The sequence below is a fragment of the Dreissena polymorpha genome, chromosome 3 (genome assembly GCF_020536995.1).
Source record: "Dreissena polymorpha isolate Duluth1 chromosome 3, UMN_Dpol_1.0, whole genome shotgun sequence".
NCBI lineage: Eukaryota > Metazoa > Mollusca > Bivalvia > Myida > Dreissenidae > Dreissena > Dreissena polymorpha.
In genome coordinates, this window is record NC_068357.1 from 4,065,045 (window position 1) to 4,087,751 (window position 22,707).

Sequence of the window (22,707 nt, forward strand, 5' to 3'; positions counted from 1 at the left end):
TTTTCCTAAAGTATCAAAGCTATTGCTTTCATACTTGCAACACTTACTAACTATTGTAAGGGGACTGTGCAGGCCAAGTTATGTAACTCTGACTGGCATTTTGACGGAATTATGGGCCCTTTATACTTGAAAATTTGGTTAAGTTTTGTGTTTTGGTCCACTTTACCCCTTAAGTATCATAGATATTGCTTTCATACTTGGAACACTCGCAAACTATCATAAGGGGACAGTAAAGGACAAGTTGCATAACTCTGGTTATCATTTTTACGAAATTATGGCCCTTTTTTGACTTAGTACAGTGATTTTTTTTGCTCAAATTTACAGCCGAATTTCGGCTGCTTCCCAATCGCAAAAATGCACGTTTTTTCCCCAAATTCTGACCAAAATTTCCCAAAAAAAGCCCAACTTCCAAAAAGAAAGAAGTCGCATATAACTTAATTATAATTTCTTAAATTCTAGGTCTCAACTTTATTTTTTAAACATCTTACAAAATACATAACTTGAATTTAGTCATTTTTGTCCATAAATCATTCCCAAACTTGCCACTTATATTGATTAAAAAAAAAAACAATTTGACCAGACTCCTTTTCTAGAAAACTCCCTGAACATGCACTTAAAAACAATATCACTTCTGTTACTTATAATCCTATTTATAATGCTTAATTTTTCCCAATTTCATGGTTTATCGCGCTATTTTTCCCAATTTCACGGTTTATCTCGCTAATTTTCCCAATTCAAAAGGCACAGGCTGTAACAAATTAAAGCAAAAAAAATCACTGTAGTAACTTTGAATATATGGTTACATTTTGTGTTTAGATCCACTTTACTTCTAAAGTATTAAGGCTATTGCTTTTACAAATGTAAACTTCAAATACTTTCATGCTATCATGAGGGTACTGTACCTGGCAAGTTGAATTTTACCTTGATCTTTGAATGACCTTGACTCTCAAGGTCAAATTATTAAATTTTGCTAAAATTGCCATAACTTCTTTATTTATGATTAGATTTGATTGATACTTTGACAAAACAACTCTTACCTGATATACCACAATAGACTCCACCCAAACCATCCCCCCCCCCCCCCCCCCCCCCCGAATTCCCCCACAATCTCCCCCATTATTTTATTTTTTTAATTAAAGATCATCTAATAAATGACCACTACACCCTCACAATATATCCCTTCCACCCCCAACCCCCAAAAAATAATTCTTATGCCCCCAGTAGGGTGGCATATAGATGTTGAACTGTCCGTCAGTATATCAGTCAGTCTGTCCCTCCGTCCGAAAAAAACTTTAACATTGGTCATTACTTTTTCACTTTTGAAGATAGCAACTTGATATTTGGCATGCATGTGTTTCTCATGGAGCTGCACATTTTGAGTGGTGAAAGCTCAAGGTCAAGGTCATCCTTCAAGGTAAAATGTCAAATTTATGGTGTCTGTCCGTCCGAAAACTTAAACATTGGCCATAACTTGTTCAATATTGAAGATAGCAACTTTATATTTGGCATGCATGTGTATCTCATGGAGCTGAACATTTTGAGTGGTGAAAGGTGAAGGTCAAGGTTATCCTTCAAGGTCAAATGTCAAATATATGGCGTCTGTCCGTCCAAAAACTTTAACATTGGCCATAACTTTTTTAATATTGAAGATAGCAACTTGATATTTGGCATGCATGTGTATCTCATGAAGTTGCACATTTTGAGTGGTGGGAGTTCAAGGTCAAGATCATCCTTCAAGGTCAATTTTTTTTTTAAATTCAAAGCGGCGTTCTCATGAAGCTCCATATTTTGAGTGGTGGAAGTTCAAGGTCAAGGTCATCCTTCAAGGTCAAGGTCATCCTTCAAGGTCAAAGGTCCCAAAAAAATAATTCAAAGCGGCGTTCTCATGAAGCTGCACATTTTGAATGGTGGAAGTTCAAGGTCAAGGTCATTCTTCAAGGTCAAGTCATCCGTTAAGGTCAAAGGTGAAAAAAATTAATTCAATACAGCGTTATCATGAAGCTGCACATTTTGAGTGGTGGAAGTTCAAGGTCAAGGTCATCCTTCAAGGTCAAAGGTAAAAAAAAAAATTCAAAGCGGCGTTCTCATTAAGCTGCACATTTTGAGTGGTGGAAGTAAATGGTCAAGGTCATCCTTCACGGTCAAGGTCATCCTTCAAGGTCAAAGGTCAAATATATGGCTTCAAAGCCGCGCAATAGGGGGCATTGTGTTTCTGACAAACACATCTCTTGTTTTTATAATTCAAGTATATAATGTTGGTAAGGGAACTTCTTAAATGACATCTCTTTATCATGCTTTCGGTTGGGTGTGTTGCTTTCTAACAACTTGACTGCATAAAAATCGGCTCCATACTGAATAATTCATTATTTGTTAATTGTTATTAGAAATGTCAAATTGACTTTCAAAAGCATTTTTCATAACATGTATTTATCAGAACCAGGAAAATATGGGCAAAAATCATGCAGCACACTACTTTCAACCAATCGGCATAGGTGGTTAATTGGTACAACATACTGTTGAAATGTATGATTAATTTAATTAACAGCTGAACTAATGATGGGATGTGATGAGGTGTACACATGTTAGCAAGCTGCCTGGGGGTGGGCTAGCTACATTACTGAAGGCAGACCATGTGTAATGAAGTGTGATTCCCTAATTGGCTTGACTTGTCAATCAAGAGATGCATACCGTATTTTACCATGCATAGCGCGCAGTTTTTTACCTTCAAATTTCAAAATAAAAATTCAGTGCGCGTAATACATTGACACAACGCTTTCCTGGTTGCTAAATTGCAAAAAATCCATTTCGTAATCGTAAATCTTCACAATTGCCGCCATTTTTGTTATTGCAAAAAAACTACACCCTATAATGTTATAGACTGAAGGGGCCGTTGTCGAAACAACAAATAGCGGGAAAGGTTAGGAATGAACGGGGTAGTAATTGTTTTGACAAAAATTAAAAGATGAAAAAAAAATGTCTTTGTTGGTGTTTTCACACTTCTTCATTGATTGTTCATTAAAAAAAATCGAGGTATATCGATCCCTGTGCGCCGCGGTATTGTTTGTTAAAGTTTTCGTTGTCATGAAAACTCGTTGATTTACAACGCAAAACGTCTTATTTGAACTAAGGCTAATTATTTCAATAAGTATTTCTCAACTTCGCTTTTGCTTTATTTTGATAATTTAATCCAAAGTTTAATGTTAGCATTTCCGAAAATTTGCACTCCATGTGAATTGACAGTTTGACGTCATCAAAGGAAAGCCGCTTCCTGTCTGAAGCAATAAAGCGACAAGTTTCTCGCCGACAAAATTGGCTTCCTTTGTCTAGCAATCAACATGCCGAACCAATCGTGTGTTTGTTCCTCAATGGCAATCGTCCAATTAAATAATAGCACGTGCAAAGCTCCGCCTTCGAACCTTTTGCAAAGAACGGAGGTGGAGTTCAACGGTTAATTGAGCAAGTGTTTTACGTAAGTTGAGTTCCGATTTGCCGAAATTACTAGGCCCTAAGCATTGAAACGACGAATACATTTATCAATGATTTTCCGATCTCTGCATAAATATGCTACTGTGCGAGTATACTACGTAGGTTACAAACCAACAATAGAGATATAGACTCGTTTTATTTTCTTTCAATAGAGACAAGCAAATGATATTTGTCAAATGGCTTTACGCGGATAACGCCAACTGTATGGAATTGAGCGTTCGGGTGTATTGTTTGTCTTACTATATATACTTATCAACTAGACGCAGTGAAGGCGCAAAATACCGGGTCAAACTGGTATTATTGGGAGCAACTCTTAATGGGGAAATATTTAAGTCGATGAAAAATAAAATGGGATCCACGGACGATTTGCGTAAAATTGGACATTGAGATGTTGCGGGTCTGCAGAAGAAGATGTCATACGATGTTGTGAGCGGCAGGTAATGAAAATGTTACACTGTTCAAATGTGAGGAATAGGTAATAGTGGTTCGAATTTAACGCAAACATGCGTAGCGGAAATAAGGACATAACGGTGTTCTCGAGAGAATAATCTTAAAAATTGTCGAAAATATAGTGCTTTGCAACCCATGCTCCTGATCGTATAAACTCTCCCTACTTTAAAACAAAAAATTAAGCGCCCGAAAAACTCAGATTAAATGATTGCGCAATATAAGAATGGCGGCCATTTTCGGCCAAATTTTCAGGTTTTTGGTCTTGAATTCTTTTTTTTCTCCATTTTGGCTTTAAAAAATCGCATGCGCGTTATACATGGTAGCGCGCTATACATGGTAAAATACGGTATCTCTTAATAGTTGTCAAACTAGGCCAACTTTGACATTTCACTGGCCTTTGCTAGTCACGCCAAAGTTGGTTTAAAGTTGACCTGACTCTGATATTGATATTCAGGGCTAATTTGTGTCATGTTTTGATCCAAGTAATTTATGCCATGAATGTTGATAGGACCATTAACATATTTTATGCATTTTCAATACCATTAGAGTTCAAATGCACATCTAGCAGTTTGCTAAGCTAGGACATATTGACCTGATACTGCTCCTTATGGGCGTGTATGTTTGTAAACTTGGGTTGAACATATTATTTTAATTATTAGAGTTTTGTAAAATGAATGTCAGGGTAATCAAAATATTTTGATATTATTAAACAAGTGGAAGAAGAAAGCTGAGCATGAATATAGGAAATTCCTTAACCCTTTGCATGCTGGGAAATTTGTCATCTGCTAAAATGTCGTCTGCTGAATTTCTAAAATTAGCATTTTCTTCGATTTTTTTCAAAGAATACTATCAGAATAGCAAACAGTTTGGATCCTGATGAGACGCCACGTTCTGTGGCGTCTCATCTGGATCCAAACTGTTTGCAAAGGCCTTCAAATTCCGGTTCCAGCGCTCAAAGGGTTAAGCATGAAATCTATGCAAATAGAGTTCATATATATATGTCATTTTAGTGTGTCCAAGCTATATGACATTCAATGGTAAATGAGACTGAGGTCCCTTTGTTTTGAAAACATATGTTGCAGCCAAAGTCTGCCTGGCCAGTCTGTTACCACATTTTATTATCCGGTAAACGAAATGAATTTCACATTATTTCACTTGTACTTCCTCGAGGATTGTGTCATACAAATGACTCATTTGACCACAACAGTTACTGTACCCATGTGACCAAAACCTTCATTATAAAAAAGGACATAACTTGCTCTGTAAAAAGAGCTACGTACTCTGACATTTCTGAAACCACAAGCTGTTACTTTTCCCCAGAAATGTGCCAGAAATACTGCTAAAAGAGGGAAATTATCAATTCTGGGGACTTTCCATTAATTTCGCCACTGTAACATTGCCTGCCAAGCGGCAGTAAATCCTCTGACAAATGCTATGTTGATTTTGCCATGTTCTAGCCCCTACATGCCTGGAATGAGAAATTGCCTTAATTTGCCACCAAATAAATGGATTGTTGCCTTGCATTTGAGATATTTCTTTCTTTGGAAGTAATAAGATGATTACCTGAATGCTATGAAATGTCATTTTTGATTTGGGTTTGAATTAGTATAGAAATGGTTATGCTCTGTGATAAGGGGGTTTAATGCATGTGCCTAAAGTGTTGTCCCTAATAAGTCTGCGCAGTCCACACAGGCTAATCAGGGACAACACTTTCAGCTTGTATGGTCTTTTCCGTTTAAAGAAAGTCTTTTCTTAGCAAAAATCCAGTCTAGGTGGAATGTTGCGCCCCTGATTAGCCTGTGTGCATTGTATAGGCTAATCTGGGATGACACGATGAATATGCATAAAAAAACCTTTTTACTGAGCACAGCTCAAATATAATTGTTAAGTGTTTTTTTCAAGCAGTGGCTGGAATATTTAATATCAGGGTTTTTTTAAGCTATTGTGAGAAAAAACATTTAGGTCCATAACGTTTTAATATAGAAAATTTGTAATTAAAGATGGTTTATTTTTCTTTGTAAAAGTATCTTAAAATGACATCAGATTTAAACTGCGTATCAGTTTTCCCTTTTTCTTATTTATGACAAATGCCCAATAATGTTCTCAGTGAATATATTTAGGAGCTGATGTAATGGTTTTACCTTTGTTTTTCGCCATATGGATAACTGGCTCTAAAATTAGATTGGACAGCTTCTGTCAACTGTGTCAGTTTAATATTGACTCTTCTCTGGCATTTATGATACTGCTTAGATCACTGACAAAGCTGCCGACATCTGAGATGTTATCAGCATTCTAATGTCTGAAGAAGATAGTAAACATGTCCACAAATGTATGACTTGTACATCTCAATATGTATGAATTCATGTATGTCTTCAATGTGTTGTTTGCCTTTTGACTACTATAAAAAAGGCACTTCAAGTTAACCCTTTGCATGCTGGGAAATTTGTCGTTTGCTAAAATGTCGTCTGCTGAATTTCTAAAATTAGCATTTTCTTCGATTTTTTTCAAAGAATACTATCCGAATAGCAAACAGTTTGGAATCTGATGAAACGCAACGTTTTGTGGTGTCTTATCTGGATCCAAACTGTTTGCAAAAGCCTTCAAAATTCGGTTCCAGCACTGGAAGGGTTAAAGTCCAATAGCACATTCGCCATTCTCTCACCTATTCTGTTGCATTTGGTTTTGCTAATTAACACTCACTCTTTTTAGAGCACTTTTGTTTTAAGATTTAATTGAGTCATTCAATATTAGAAATATAGAAAATATAAATAAAAAGTTGTTTAACATAAAGCCCATGAGTTGAACAGGTATAGTAAAAACTTAATGCACCTTGCATATGTAGTCAATTTGTTTGTTTGTTACAGTGTTTTTGGTGTGTTTTTTTAATGATTAATTTTAAGGGGGGATGCGGGTAGAATGTGTGAATGATTATTTAATCTTCTCTTTGAAACTATCATATATAAGAAAACCTACCTCAGACAGAAGCTTGTTTTAAAGTCCCACAGTTGTCTGTGTCATTCTATGTGAGTCAGGAAAATTGTTACTGCAGTAAGTCTTTTCTTTTCAGTTGTCTCAATTTTGTAATACTTTCCGCTGTTCCGACATCTTTTTGACAACTGACACATAGTTCATGAATACTGAACACATGTTCTTCATGCAACATTCTGCCATCCAGGACTTGATTGTCTCTTCACAAAATATTTTATATTTTAATGTCTCTAAAAAAGGTAAAAGGTCTTATCCGTTTAGCATTTTTGATAGGTCTTAAATAACATTTAAGCTATTCAAGCAGCACTGTATGTTTGTTTGCCACAATTGAATGTGTGTTTTTTAATTTGTGGAACCTACATGTATGTCCCTGAGGGATTTTCAATTTCTTATTTTGAATTGTTACACTAATTCTATTCAAGCACTTAAGGGACCACACTTTAGTTAGGCCAGCCATTGTTCAGCAATTGAATATTGTGTGGGAAATTTGCCTGAGGCATTATAAGAGAATTCCATTTGTTTTTTAAATGATGATGCTTTGTGTGCAGCCATTAATCTGTCAAACCTGAATTTCTAGAACTAGATAATAAGTTATTAAAAAGACTGGTCCTATTTGAAGGAAACCGTAGGAAAAAAACAAGGAAGCTTTCCAGTGTAATTCTAATTGAAACACTAGACTTTCGTGGGAGAGTGTAAAACAAATGAGAGATTTAATTTACCAGTAAAAAAAAACAACCTCAGTGTTTGTTTAATTGCTTGAAGGAAAAGATTTCCATGGAATTGTATCTCATTTCTCAGCTGTTTCCCCTGTCTTGTCTGGCTGCATGGTTCATGGGTATGTCACCTCCAGGCTAGAACAATTATAAGGGTGGGCGTTGGCTTGTCAAAAAACTGTGTGAAACCTATGATTTAAGAGCTCTGTCTTTATGCTGGATTCAACTTCCTTTACTATAAAGTCATGTTTTACCATTTCTTTTATACTTGGTTTTAGGTATGTTGAGAATGTAGCTGTTCAAGGGAACTGTAAAACAATATTTACCTTGTTTTGGGAATAGGTTATTCAAACATTTAATCTTTATCCTGTTTCAATAAATAAATTGTGTTGGCAGTCATAAGTTGTTTGTTTGTTTGTATTCTGCAACTGATTCTAAAACATATGTTAACACCAATGTAAAAGTACTGTATTTGATCATGTATTATTATTATATTAAGAGCCCAATTTTTAACCTCCAAGTTACAAATTAAAAAATTGATATTTTCAACCAAAAGTAAACATTTTAGAGTGAGTTTTCTCCCATGCGCCACACAGTTTTTATTCAGCATGCAACATTTTTAATTAAAATGCACTCTAATTTTGTTTGACCAAAGTAAAAAGTGAGTTGTCTCCCATGCCCTACGCTGTATTTATAGCATTCAAATATAATGCGCAGGCTTTCCCAGAGGAAGAATTACATGATGTACATGAAGTTTTATTTTCGCACGATATTAGTTAGTACAACAGATTTACATGAAATTCATGAGGACTGTTTATGTGGGGCTTTAAAATTACAAAATTATAAGAAAAAGTATAGTGCTATGAAACCCATGCTTCTTATCATAATAACTAGGGATGGCATCGAATACCGATCGAATATTCGCAAAACATTAAATCGAATATTCGCATTAAACGGCTGGATTAATTTAACTTCTATTACACAGTTTCGTGTCCAGTAGGGATATTAAATATAAATTGAACCAGAAAAACAAATGAATATACAATTGTTGTGTTGAAAAATAGAAAGAAAATGTAGCTTAATTGTAAAAATAAACTTTGAAAAAGCCTAACTTCCATAGTTTTGTAAGTTATATCTGTTTTGTTAAATACGAGGCTGTTTATTAACGTTGCTATCGAATAATTGTATCGCTATCGGCTAATACTATGACCGATACTGTAATCGGGCACAACTAGAAGGAGAAACATCATGTCATAGAATTTTATTTTAATTTGGAATTTTAAAATAACAATATCATGTTGTATGATTCTAAAAAGGAACATATCAATAAGTCATGCAAAGTACATCACAAAGCCTTTTGGTGGTGACAGCGCCTTTTTAATGCGATTTATGCTTCAGTGTCGTCCTGGCTCAATGTCACATAAGTTCGTTGAGGAAAATAATCTTGAATCCTGAATTTATATCATTTGTTAAATTTGAGTAATTCACATATTTAAATGTCTGTTCAAACTGTAATCACAGAAACTAAATTATTATTCGCAACTCAACTGAAGCCCTTAATTGGCACCTAATTGACAGACAACAGTTTGGGCCCTTTCTTAGAGTGTGTATATTGCATTGCACAATTTGAGTAATTCACACATTTTAATGGCTGTTCATACTGTGGTCACAGAAACTTAATTATTATCCCCCACCATAGGTGTAGGGATATTGTTTTTGCGTTGTCCGTCCGTCTTTCCTTCCGTCTGTCCATCCGGAGCATTATCTTGGAAGTGCTTTTGCGGATTTCATTCAAACTTGGTCTGAGTATATATATGGATAACAGAATGATGGACGCCAAATGGCATTGTACACCATCCGTTAATAACGGAGTTATGACCCTTTTTATCTTCAAAAAAGGCTTTTTTTGTGTGTCCGGAGCCATATCTTGGAAGTGCTTTGGCAGATTTCATTGAAACTTGGTATGAGTATATATATGGATAAGAAGATGATGCACGTCAAATGGCATTGTACACCATCTGTTAATAACGCAGTAGTGGCCCTTTGTATCTTAAAAAAAATGCTTTTTTTAGTGTAAAAGTAAACACTTTTGTGTCAAGAAACATATATCAATTCAACGAATTTGCTTGTTATTCGCCAGTCAATTGAAGCGTTACTTGGCACACCATTGAAAAACAACAGTTTGGGGCCTTTCTTAGAGTGTGTATATTGCATTGCGCAATAAACGCTGATTCGGGTCGCGTTATCAGTTTGACACGAAGAACGTCACACCAAACATGTTAATCACAAATGATTTCGGGTGACAATTAGTAAGAGGCTCGCAGGTCATTAAATATAAGGGCAATTACGTTTGGAAAAAAATGCGAATATGCAAATTCCAATTCTGTTATTTGAATACTGCATGACCATTAAATCGAATATTCGAATAATTTTGCCATCCCTAATAATAACACTTCCTCTGTTGAATACAAAATTAAGCCGTCCATTTACCCTCATTAGAGCAACTGTAAAATGCAGACATTTTTGGTCCGATTTTCTAGTTTTCTTGGTTTTAAATATTTTTTTATTCATTTTGGCATTTAAAAAAATGGGATGCAAGTTATAAACAGAAAAATTGGGTATGTACTAGTGATGATTATACAGACATATATGTCTTCCCTCAATATTTTATTCAAAATGAAATGCTTACCAATAATCAAGAAAAAAAGCCCAGAATTAATATAAATCATAAACATTTTTTCAGCTGCACACGTTACGTGGGTCAGTGCTGGAAGATGCCATCCCTGCATCGGGCCGACTCAGCAGTTCTCGGGGGATCCCGGTCAAGGACATTCTGGAGTTTCTGGTTCCAGACGTGCAGACCTCGTGTCTGCGGCAGGGGACCAGCGTCCAGAAAACCTGGGATCAGCTCCTCAAGCTGGATGAACAGAGGGTAAGTGTGGGCCTTTCATTTAAGCAGTGTCATACGAAAATAGATCTTACACCATGTTCCACCAGCATTGCTCCTGTTCAATAAGAGCATTAACGCAGTCTGGACATGTGCAGTCAGAGGTCAGCAGATACCTCTGCAGTCTGGACACATGTGCAGTCAGAGGTCAGCAGATACCTCTGCAGTCTGGACACATGTGCACTCTGGTCAGCAGATACCTCTGCTAATAAGACTAAAAAACCATGTGTGTATTTATAGCAGACAGGGTGGCTCCTGACCAAACTGGACACATGTGCACGCTGGTTTGGAGATTCGCTGGCTGCCTATGGCATAAGACCCTTTTTTGCATTAAATGGACTATATTGTATTTGAATTTGCAGTTATCAAAATTTACTATTTGACTATGCAATCAAGTATCTTGTTTTTATTTTGTATAATTGTTTTATTATTGCTTGAGAGCTAGAAAATGTTGTAAGCCCTAATGCGTTCTTATAAGATTAGAAGCAAGCTGTATTAATAATTGACCAATTCAGGACTTTTGGGCTTGTGCTACTTTATAATCACTTCATTCATAAAAGCCTTTAAAGGTCATATTCTATAATTAGCCATATTTGTGTCAACATGCATAAGTAATTGAGATAATACTTATTAAATTGGTTTCATTTTATTAAGAACATCCAAAAGCATTTTCTACTTCTAGCTCCAAAATCATTTCTATACAGTATGTATATGTGTATTTTTTAATAAAATATTTTCTTTATGTAGATTTCATACCTAACAATTTAACTCATTTAATATTGTTTTTATCATATGTGCACATTTTTTGTCTATTTTGTACTTTTGAGAACACCCCCTGAATGTGATTACTCCCCTCAGTGGTATTGTTGAACACAATCAGAGTTTCTCCCCTTGTTGACAAATTGTTTAAACAAAATACTGTTATGTTTTGTAAGTAATAGTAGCAGATCTCTTTTCCAGATATTCAACACATACAAGATTGGCATAATGCTGTGCAGAGCCGGACAGACCACAGAAGAGGAAATGTACAATAATGGTAACTTTAAATGTATTGTTATAACTTTGGACCCATTAAACCATTATCTGAAGTAAGTTCTTTAGTTATCACCATGAGCTCAGGTGAGTGCTTAAAATGCCCTCATGGCCCTCTTGTATTTTAGTCCCCTACCGGTGAAACTGGAGGGGACTTATGGTTTGCGCTCTGTCTGTCTGTCTGTCTGTCAGTCTGTCCGTCACACTTTTCTGGATCCTGCGATAACTTTAAAAGTTCTTCTTTTTTTCATGAAACTTAAAACCTGGATAGATGGCATTATGGAGATTATGCACGTCATTTTACCCCCACAAACGAAGTTAAGGGGGGTATATAGGAGTGAACTTGTCTGTCGGTCGGTCTGTCGGTCCGTATTAAGTGTCCGCTCTCTAATTCAAGTAGTTTTCATCTGATCTTCACCTAACTTGGTTAGAAGTTGTATCTACATGATGTCTAGGCCAAGTTCGAACATGGGCCTTGCCGGGTCAAAAACTAGGTCAGGGGGTCACTAAGTGCGTTTTAAACATTCAGCATGTTGTCCGCTCTCTAATTAAAGTAGTTTTCATCCGATCTTCACCAAACTTGGTCAGAAGTTGTATCTACATGATGTCTAGGCCGAGTTCGAACATGGGCCTTGCCGGGTCAAAAACTAGGTCACGGGGTCACTTAGTGCGTTTTAAACATTCAGCATGTTGTCCGCTCTCTAATTCATGTAGTTTTCATCCGATCTTCACCAAACTTGGTCAGAAGTTGTATCTAGATGATCTTAAGGCCAAGTTTGAACATGGGCCTTGCCGGGTCAAAAACTAGGTCACGGGGTCACTTAGTGCGTTTTTTAACATTCAGCATGGTGTCCTCTCTCTTATTCAAGTAGTTTTGATATGATCTTCAACAAACTTGGTCAGAAGTTTTATCTAGAGGATCTGAAGGCCAAGTTCGAACATGGGCCATGCCAGATCAAAAACTAGGTCACAGGGTCACTTAGTACGTTTTACACATTGAGCATGGTGTCCTCTCTCTATTTCAAGTAGTTTAAATCCGATCTATACCACATTTGGTCAGAAGTTGTAACTAGATGATGTGTAGGTCAAGTTCGAACATGGGCCATGCCGGGTCAAAAACTAGGTCACGGGGTCACTTAGTGTGTTTTAAACCTCACCATGTTGTCCGCTCTCTAATTCAAGTAGTTTTTATCCAATCTTCACCAAAATTGGTCAGAAGTTGTATCTTGATAATGTCTAGGGCAAGTTTGAATATGGGTCATGCCGGGTCAAAAACAAGGTCACGGGGTCACTTAGTGCGTTTTAAACATCACAATGTTGTCCGCTCTCTAATTAAAGTAGTTTTCATCTAATCTTCACCAAACTTGGTCAGAAGTTGTATCTAGATGATGTCTAGGTCAAGTTTGAATATGGGTCATGCCGGGTCAAAAACTAGGTTAAGGGGTATCTTAGTGCGTTTTAAACCTCACTATGTTGTCCGCTCTCTAATTCAAGTAGTTTTCATCCAATCCTCACCAAACTTGGTCACAAGTTTAATCTAAGTGATCTCTAGGACAAGTTTGAACATGGGCCATTCCATGCCTAAAACTAGGTCACTGGGTCACTTAGTGCGTTTTTTAACATTCAGCATGGTTCCGCTCTCTAATTCAAGTAGTTAACATCCGATCTTCACCAAACTTGGTCAGAAGTTTTATGGAGATGATCTTAAGGCCAAGTTAGAACATGGGCCTTTCTAGTTCTAAAACTAGGTCAAGGGGTCACTAAGTGCGTTTTAAAAATTGAGCATGGTGTCCGCTGTTTTTTGTAAAGACGACATGCAAAATATTATATGTCAATGCGGCATGTGGGGGTATTTGTCACGTCTGTTACAAAGCTCTAGTTTCATTTTGTTCCTACGTCAATAATTATGGTTTCTATGGCAACAAATAAAAAATAATAACAAAATCTGACAAAGGTTGAGTTTCACCGGTATGGGACCGAATTGCTTGGCAATATCTTGTTTATTACATAATAGGTAAAGGATGATTTCTTAGATATGATTTGTGCCTGAATTATGATCAATAGTTAATATAAATATCAATACCAGTATATAAGTACTTGAATCCCTTACAATGCCATTGTATGTATTTTTCAGACTCTTTTGTCAGGTTGTATATTGCTTGTCCTTTCCAGAATACTCCACGCCAGCCTTTGATGAGTTTTTGAGCTGCATCGGAGAGAAGGTGCGACTGAAAGGCTTTGAGAAGTACAGGGCCCAACTTGACAATAAAAGTGAGTGCCCACATTGCAGATGACAAGTTTAGGTCAATAGAAAATACCAAATGCTTGTATTGTTCTTAATACCTTGAAAAACTGGCCTGAAAGATTGATAGAATGTATGTGCATGTAATAATGAACAATACAAAAGTGTGTAAAAGGGAATGTTGGATTGTTTGAGGAATTCTCTTATCTGGATTCATGTTTTGAAAGATTCTGATTCAGTTCAGGCATGTCAGATTTGTTAATGGAACAATAAGCATTTTCTATCTAAGATGTTTTCTCCAGCTTGTAGTGATTTAAGTACTGGAAGCACTGAAATTGAGAAATGAATGTTAAAAGCAAAAATAATGTAAAAAATAACATCACTTTATATGTTTATCTCAGATTTTCTTTTTACTGTTGCTGTAGTAAGTGTTAAAATATTTCAGCCGATTCCACGGGTACGCATTCTGTGTACACAACATTCAACAACAGTGAGATTATGTTCCATGTGTCTACTCTGCTTCCATTCACTCCCAAAAATTCACAACAGGTGAGCCTTACCATGCTGGTTGTATTTGAGTGCATTTATATACGCCTGTAGCATGCAATCTTAACTCAATTGCTTACCTTCAATTTTTGTAATCTCCCTGATTTTAAGAAAATGTAGTGCTGGAAACCAGTTTGTTACGAAATTTAGAAATGGCTCTTTTGTGGATGTATATTTTTAATTTTGAAGAATCTTATCATTTAGACTGTTAATGAAGAATCTTATCATTTAGACTGTTAATGAAGAATCTTATCATTTAGACTGTTAATGAAGAATCTTATCATTTAGACTGTTAATGAAGAATCTTATCATTTAGACTGTTAATGAAGAATCTTATCATTTAGACTGTTAATGAAGAATCTTATCATTTAGACTGTTAATGAAGAATCTTATCATTTAGACTGTTAATGAAGAATCTTATCATTTAGACTGTTAATGAAGAATCTTATCATTTAGACTGTTAATAAAAAGTTCATGAAAAGAATCTTTAATACAATCTAATTAAATAATTTAATTGAATATCTAATAAGTCAATTATGATTTCATTACTTAATATAACATCTAAACTATGTCTATAAAAGGTTAAAGAATTGAGCAAAGTGCTATCATACCTAATTAAGAAATATTGGATCTTTCAGTTTCCCACTAAACCCCTATCATCATTATGACAAAATCATTTCAGTTGCTACGGAAACGTCATATTGGTAACGACATTGTTACCATAGTGTTCCAAGAGGCGGGCGCTCCTCCGTTCACCCCGAAGAGTGTGCGCTCACAGTTCCAGCATGTGTTCATCGTGATCAGGGCCCATAACCCTTGCACTGAGAAGACCATGTATAGGTATGTGTGTATGACAATAAGCAAACCATGCTCTGGGAATACAGGGCTCAAGTATGCTGGCATAACCCTTTGCATGCTGGGAAATTTGTCGTCTGCTAAAATGTTGTCTGCTGAATTTCTAAAATTAGCATTTTCTTCGATTTTTTTAAAAGAATACTATCAGAATAGCAAACAGTTTGGATCCTGATGAGACGCCACATTCTGTGGCGTCTCATCTGGATCCAAACTGTTTGCAAAGACCTTCAAAATTCGGTTCCAGCACTGAAGGGATAAGTCTGTGGGCTAAGTTCTTGTATACAAGCTTATTCAGCAAATGTGTCAGTATGCTGGCATAAGTATGTAAGCTAAGTTCTTGTATACAAGCTTATTCAGCAAATGTGTCAGTATGCTGGCATAAGTATGTAAGCTAAGTTCTTGTATACAAGCTTATTCAGCAAATGTGTCAGTATGTTAAGTGACTGCATTGATATGACTGAGGTACTGTTGTATATGGTGAAAGACACAAATAAACAAACAAAAACAGCTAAATATTACAAGCAATGACTGAAGTTGCATTATAGATTGAATGTGCAAATATCATGTTTTTATCATGGTTATATTTCTGTGCATTGTTCATTACTTTGTATTTTGTAAAAAGTGTTGTGAATGTTTATTTTTTATCCTCATGATGTTGTTGTTGTTTTTGCCAAAAAATGCTTCAATCTATGTGTTCTGTCATCTACATGAGCTAAACATCAGCTGAAAAGGGTAGAAAGTAATATTATTTTGAATTTATTGCTGATAGAAGGAAGTTTACAATTACATGACAGTTTTCTTATGAATCTGAATTTATTTTTACTATTGCAGTATTGCTGTGACAAGATCCAAAGATGTGCCCCCATTTGGGCCTCACATCCCTGACAATGCCAGGTTCTACAAGTCTAAAGAGTTCTCAGACTTCCTGCTGGCAAAAGGTTGGCACTTTACTTAGATTGGAATAGAGCATAGCAAAACAGTACAGAACATACAACAGTAAACTTGCCCATTAGACATAGCAGTTTTTGTTTACGTTATTAAAATGTTAAAATAGTATAGTAGTGCTTATATAAGCATACTTGCACCAAGAAAAACTAGTTTATTTTCATAATAAAACAATCTATTCAGTTATTTTGTTCATTCAAATTTGGGTCTGGTAGGGTGACCCATTCCCAATGGTTGAAAGTAGTTTTTTCTAGCAAAAAAAATATACATAAAAACACTAAATTTCCCAATTTTGTTAAAAATCCAAATCCAAAGGGACCGGGCTCCATGGCATTACCAAGGTGAAAAAAACACTGCTATTCCAGCATAGTCATGTAATTTTTTACATGTTTGGTATTTATTTCATTACATCACTTATCATTATTGTATGTCTTCTTGTCAGTCATCAACGCTGAGAATGCAGCGCACCACTCGGAAAAGTTTTCAGCAATGGCTGTGCGAACCCGACAGGAGTACCTAAAGGACCTCTCAGCAAACCATGTGACCAGCAACTCCCTCGAGTCAGCTTCCAAACTCAGTAAGTGCATCTCAAGACTCAGAAACCAGGCCTCATAATTCAGTTAATCTAAATCAGAAAGCCTGCCTCCAAATTTAGCAATTCTGCCTCCAAACTCAGTAAGTGCACCTAAAAACTCAGTACATCAGCCTCCTGTTTCAGCTAGTTTGCCGTCTGAAATAGTGATTCTTGCTCCTGAAATTAATAAGTGCACCTCTAAGCTCATGGAGTCTGCCGGTAAACTCAGTAAGTTCACCTCTGAACGCAGTAAATCAGCTTCCAAAGTATGTCTTCAACCTCAGTATGCCCACCTCCTAATTCAGGGGTTTTTTTTACTAAGAAAGTGACGCCGATATTCGGCGTCTTCCCCTACCAGAATTTTTCCCCTAAAAATACCATTTCCCCTCCAAAAATATTTTTTTTCACCAAAATGTAATATTTTACCCTCAAAGAAATGTTTTTTTTCTTTTGGGAAGTCGACACTTATACAATTTGTACTATGTACAACGATCTCGCTCTCTTTCTCTCTCTCTCACTCAAATCTGGGAATCCCAGTGATTCTATATATAGCTCTTAAATTACGTCATGGAAACCGGGCAACTAATCGTATTAATCATGTGACTATTTTACTGGATTCCTGTCTTGCGCGAGAAGGGTGTTTCGTCAATTAATTACCGGAAACCAGTCGAATTTTCATCCTGGTTATGTAAAAGCCAAGATATAAACGTTAAAACAGAAAAAAGTCTCACAATTGGCGTTCATACACGAACAAAATAAAACGTTCGGACTCGGAAAATATTAATTGATTTGACGCTTTTTTTAAGAATGAATCATCAAAAAACGTTGAAACCCAGCAGGATTCGGAGGTACATGTAATCAACATCGATTAATACTGTCGGATTATTCTTTATTGTGAAAGTGAAAGTAGACAATAGGCAGCTGCCGCACCTTTCCCTTCCAATACTGTAGCTGATCTAGATCGTCAACCCATTCATCATGAAATTGAAATCATAATATTGACATCGTTCCCCGGCCCCAGTTGAAAACATTTCCCATTATTAGATCTACACCTGCAACTTTATTTAGGACTTTGACTTTAATATCATACTTGTTCATGTGTTTAAGAACAAAAAGGCCAGAGACATGCCTCTTTTTCATAAAAAAACCCTGAAGTCTGTAGGTGAGTTATTGACATTGAAATGAACAGTTTTTATTTTTTTCCCCAAATATGTCTCTTTCGCGCTCGATTTTCCCCTTTTACCCAGCGTCCAGCGTCTTCCCCTCTTTCTAAAAAAACCCCCTGTAATTAAGTATATCTGCCTTCTAAATTTAGAAGTATGTCCCCTTATTGAATAATTCCAACTCCAAACTATGTGAGTCTGCCTTCATCTTAAGATTTTTAGAATGCTTTAATGAGATGTGATCCAACCCAGAAAGTCCTGATGGCTAGGTAAACACCATATCCAAAGTTTGCTTTATTGATGCCATATCCACTTTGCTATGTTTGTGGAAAGGTCCGATTTTGCAGTGTTCACAAACTCGGTAAGCCTAGCAAGGTCTTAAATATGCTAGATTGTCTGGACAGTAGGATCACATAATAAAGTTAATTGCAAACAAACATATATCTTGCAGTCAGAATAATTAATAATTAATTTTTTCTCCTGATTACAGGCAAGTTTGCTATGAGTGGAAAGAAGAAGGACAAGAACAAACTGGGTAAAGTGGTGCCTGATAACTTTGCAGCTGGTGCCATTGTCTGGATGGTGAAGGTAGGCACATTGCAAGTGATCAGAAGTGTCTGTGTTGTGCTGTTAACTTTATCAATATACTTATTGACAAATTGACAATTCATTCAGCGTTTCTTAATGTCAGGATGTATAACAAAGTGAAGCTGTGCATTTTGCCTGTGCCTTTATGATTATCCTTCTCAAAAAATTGCTGAAGTTATGCCCCTTTAAAGCTCACATGAGCTCGTAAGTGTGCATGGTAAGCTATTGTGGTCAACTTATATGTTTTCAACTTTAATCTGCTTCAGTATTTGTCATCTGCATGAGATTGAATGATGATGACGCTTGAATGTCAACATGTGTACTCGGCTGTTATTTCTGTTTGTTGCTCCTCTCACATTGCTTTATAAAAACTTAAGGTTGAAGACGTGAGCCTGTCCAAGTGGGTTCTCAGCTTCCTGGGTATCGCCGCGGAGACACTGGTGATAGTGGAGGAGTCGACGGGAGATGTGATATTCACCACGCACTGTGGGGCTGTCATAGGATGGACATCACAGGCTGTCGGGTATGTATTACACCCTTTCCTGCGCAGAAGCAAAGTGATAATGCTACATGCGACCAGCATAAAACCAGAACAGTCTACGAGTAACTCGCAGTCAGTTTAGAATTTATGCTGTTTGCTGCTCATCTGTATATATGGTTTGGAAATGAAGCCTTCAAAACTTGACTAAGTTAGAAAGTTATTTAACCCTTTCCCACTCAGAAGCAAAGTGAAAATGGCTATGTGCAAACAGCATAAAACCAGAACAGCCTGCAAAAAACTTGCAGTCTGTTCAGGTTTTATGCTGTTTGCTGCTCATTAGTATCTAAGGGTTGGAAATGAAGTCTAGTAAGAAAGGTCTTAAATATAAGCTTCTAAGAGACTACACATGCGTAAAAATATGTATCTGAGTAGTAAAGGGTTAATGGAATACAATTATCTGATGGAGTAAACATACATCAAGCTGGGTATCTGAGTAGTAAAGGGTTAATGGAATACAATTATCTGATGGACTAAACACGCATCAAGATGGGTATCTGAGTAGTAAAGGGTTAATGGAATACAATTATCTGATGGACTAAACACGCATCAAGATGGGTATCTGAGTAGTAAAGGGTTAATGGAATACAATTATCTGATGGACTAAACATGCATCAAGATGGGTATCTGAGTAGTAAAGGGTTAATGGAATACAATTATCTGATGGACTAAACACGCATCAAGATGGGTATCTGAGTAGTAAAGGGTTAATGGAATACAATTATCTGATGGACTAAACATGCATCAAGATGGGTATCTTAGTAGTAAAGGGTTAATGGAATACAATTATCTGATGGACTAAACATGCATCAAGATGGGTATCTGAGTAGTAAAGGGTTAATGGAATACAATTATCTGATGGACTAAACACGCATCAAGATGGGTATCTGAGTAGTAAAGGGTTAATGGAATACAATTATCTGATGGACTAAACATGCATCAAGATGGGTATCTTAGTAGTAAAGGGTTAATGGAATACAATTATCTGATGGACTAAACATGCATCAAGATGGGTATCTGAGTAGTAAAGGGTTAATGGAATACAATTATCTGATGGACTAAACACGCATCAAGATGGGTATCTGAGTAGTAAAGGGTTAATGGAATACAATTATCTGATGGACTAAACATGCATCAAGATGGGTATCTTAGTAGTAAAGGGTTAATGGAATACAATTATCTGATGGACTAAACATGCATCAAGATGGGTATCTTAGTAGTAAAGGGTTAATGGAATACAATTATCTGATGGACTAAACATGCATCAAGATGGGTATCTGAGTAGTAAAGGGTTAATGGAATACAATTATCTGATGGACTAAACACGCATCAAGATGGGTATCTGAGTAGTAAAGGGTTAATGGAATACAATTATCTGATGGACTAAACATGCATCAAGATGGGTATCTTAGTAGTAAAGGGTTAATGGAATACAATTATCTGATGGACTAAACATGCATCAAGATGGGTATCTGAGTAGTAAAGGGTTAATGGAATACAATTATCTGATGGACTAAACACGCATCAAGATGGGTATCTGAGTAGTAAAGGGTTAATGGAATACAATTATCTGATGGACTAAACATGCATCAAGATGGGTATCTGAGTAGTAAAGGGTTAATGGAATACAATTATCTGATGGACTAAACATGCATCAAGATGGGTATCTGAGTAGTAAAGGGTTAATGGAATACAATTATCTGATGGACTAAACACGCATCAAGATGGGTATGAGTAGTAAAGGGTTAATGGAATACAATTATCTGATGGACTTAACATGCATCAAGATGGGTATCTTAGTAGTAAAGGGTTAATGGAATACAATTATCTGATGGAATGAACACGCATCAAGATGGGTATCTTAGTAGTAAAGGGTTAATGGAATACAATAATCTGATGGACTAAACACGCATCAAGAGGGGTATCTTAGTAGTAAAGGGTTATGGAATACAATTATCTGATGGACTAAACACGCATCAAGCTGGGTATCTTAGTAGTAAAGGGTTAATGGAATACAATTATCTGATGGACTAAACATGCATCAAGCTGGGTATCTTAGTAGTAAAGGGTTAATGGAATACAATTATCTGATGGACTAAACACGCATCAAGATGGGTATCTGATGGACTAAACACGCATCAAGATGGGTATCTTAGTAGTAAAGGGTTAATGGAATACAATTATCTGATGGACTAAACATACATCAAGCTGGGTACCTTAGTAGTAAAGGGTTAATGGAATACAATTATCTGATGGACTAAACATGCATCAAGCTGGGTATCTTAGTAGTAAAGGGTTAATGGAATACAATTATCTGATGGACTAAACATACATCAAGCTGGGTATCTTAGTAGTAAAGGGTTAATGGAATACAATTATCTGATGGACTAAACATGCATCAAGCTGGGTATCTTAGTAGTAAAGGGTTAATGGTATACAATTATCTGATGGACTAAACATACATCAAGCTGGGTATCTTAGTAGTAAAGGGTTAATGGAAAACAATTATCTGATGGACTAAACATGCATCAAGCTGGGTATCTTAGTAGTAAAGGGTTAATGGAATACAATTATCTGATGGACTAAACATACATCAAGCTGGGTATCTTAGTAGTAAAGGGTTAATGGAATACAATTATCTGATGGACTAAACATGCATCAAGCTGGGTATCTTAGTAGTAAAGGGTTAATGGAATACAATTATCTGATGGACTAAACATACATCAAGCTGGGTATCTTAGTAGTAAAGGGTTAATGGAATACAATTATCTGATGGACTAAACATGCATCAAGCTGGGTATCTTAGTAGTAAAGGGTTAATGGAATACAATTAACTGATGGACTAAACATACATCAAGATGGGTATCTTAGTGGTAAAGGGTTAATGGAATACAATTATCTGATGGACTAAACACGCATCAAGATGGGTATCTGAGTAGTAAAGGGTTAATGGAATACAATTATCTGATAGAGTAAACACGCATCAACATGGGTATCTTAGTAGTAAAGGGTTACTGGAATACAATTATCTGATGGACTAAACGCGCATCAAGATGGGTATCTGATGGACTAAACACGCATCAAGATGGGTATCTGAGTAGTAAAGGGTTAATGGAATACAATTATCTGATAGAGTAAACACGCATCAACATGGGTATCTTAGTAGTAAAGGGTTACTGGAATACAATTATCTGATGGACTAAACGCGCATCAAGATGGGTATCTGATGGACTAAACACGCATCAAGATGGGTATCTGAGTAGTAAAGGGTTAATGGAATACAATTATCTGATGGACTAAACACGCATCAAGATGGGTATCTGAGTAGTAAAGGGTTAATGGAATACAATTATCTGATGGACTAAACATACATCAAGATGGGTATCTGATGGACTAAACACGCATCAAGATGGGTATCTGAGTAGTAAAGGGTTAATGTAATGCAATTATCTGATGGACTAAACACGCATCAAGCTGGGTATCTTAGTGGTAAAGGGTTAATGGAATACAATTATCTGATGGACTAAACATGCATCAAGATGGGTATCTGAGTAGTAAAGGGTTAATGGAATACAATTATCTGATGGACTAAATACGCATCAAGATGGGTATCTGAGTAGTAAAGGGTTAATGGAATACA

General features: G+C 36.3%; 1 protein-coding gene across 5 annotated transcripts in view; it reads left to right on the plus strand.

Moving 5' to 3' along the window:
- Positions 1 to 22,707, plus strand: part of LOC127872790 (signal-induced proliferation-associated 1-like protein 2) — an 87,940-nt gene that overhangs the window by 38,126 nt on the left and 27,107 nt on the right. For all 5 annotated transcript variants that reach the window (XM_052416179.1, XM_052416180.1, XM_052416178.1 and 2 more), the window contains exons 4-12: positions 10,381 to 10,569; positions 11,545 to 11,620; positions 13,789 to 13,887; positions 14,304 to 14,407; positions 15,087 to 15,244; positions 16,091 to 16,197; positions 16,647 to 16,781; positions 18,432 to 18,529; positions 18,907 to 19,052. In XM_052416179.1, the coding sequence (XP_052272139.1) occupies positions 10,381 to 10,569; positions 11,545 to 11,620; positions 13,789 to 13,887; positions 14,304 to 14,407; positions 15,087 to 15,244; positions 16,091 to 16,197; positions 16,647 to 16,781; positions 18,432 to 18,529; positions 18,907 to 19,052 (1,112 nt within the window). The remainder of the gene's footprint in view (positions 1 to 10,380; positions 10,570 to 11,544; positions 11,621 to 13,788; positions 13,888 to 14,303; positions 14,408 to 15,086; positions 15,245 to 16,090; positions 16,198 to 16,646; positions 16,782 to 18,431; positions 18,530 to 18,906; positions 19,053 to 22,707) is intronic.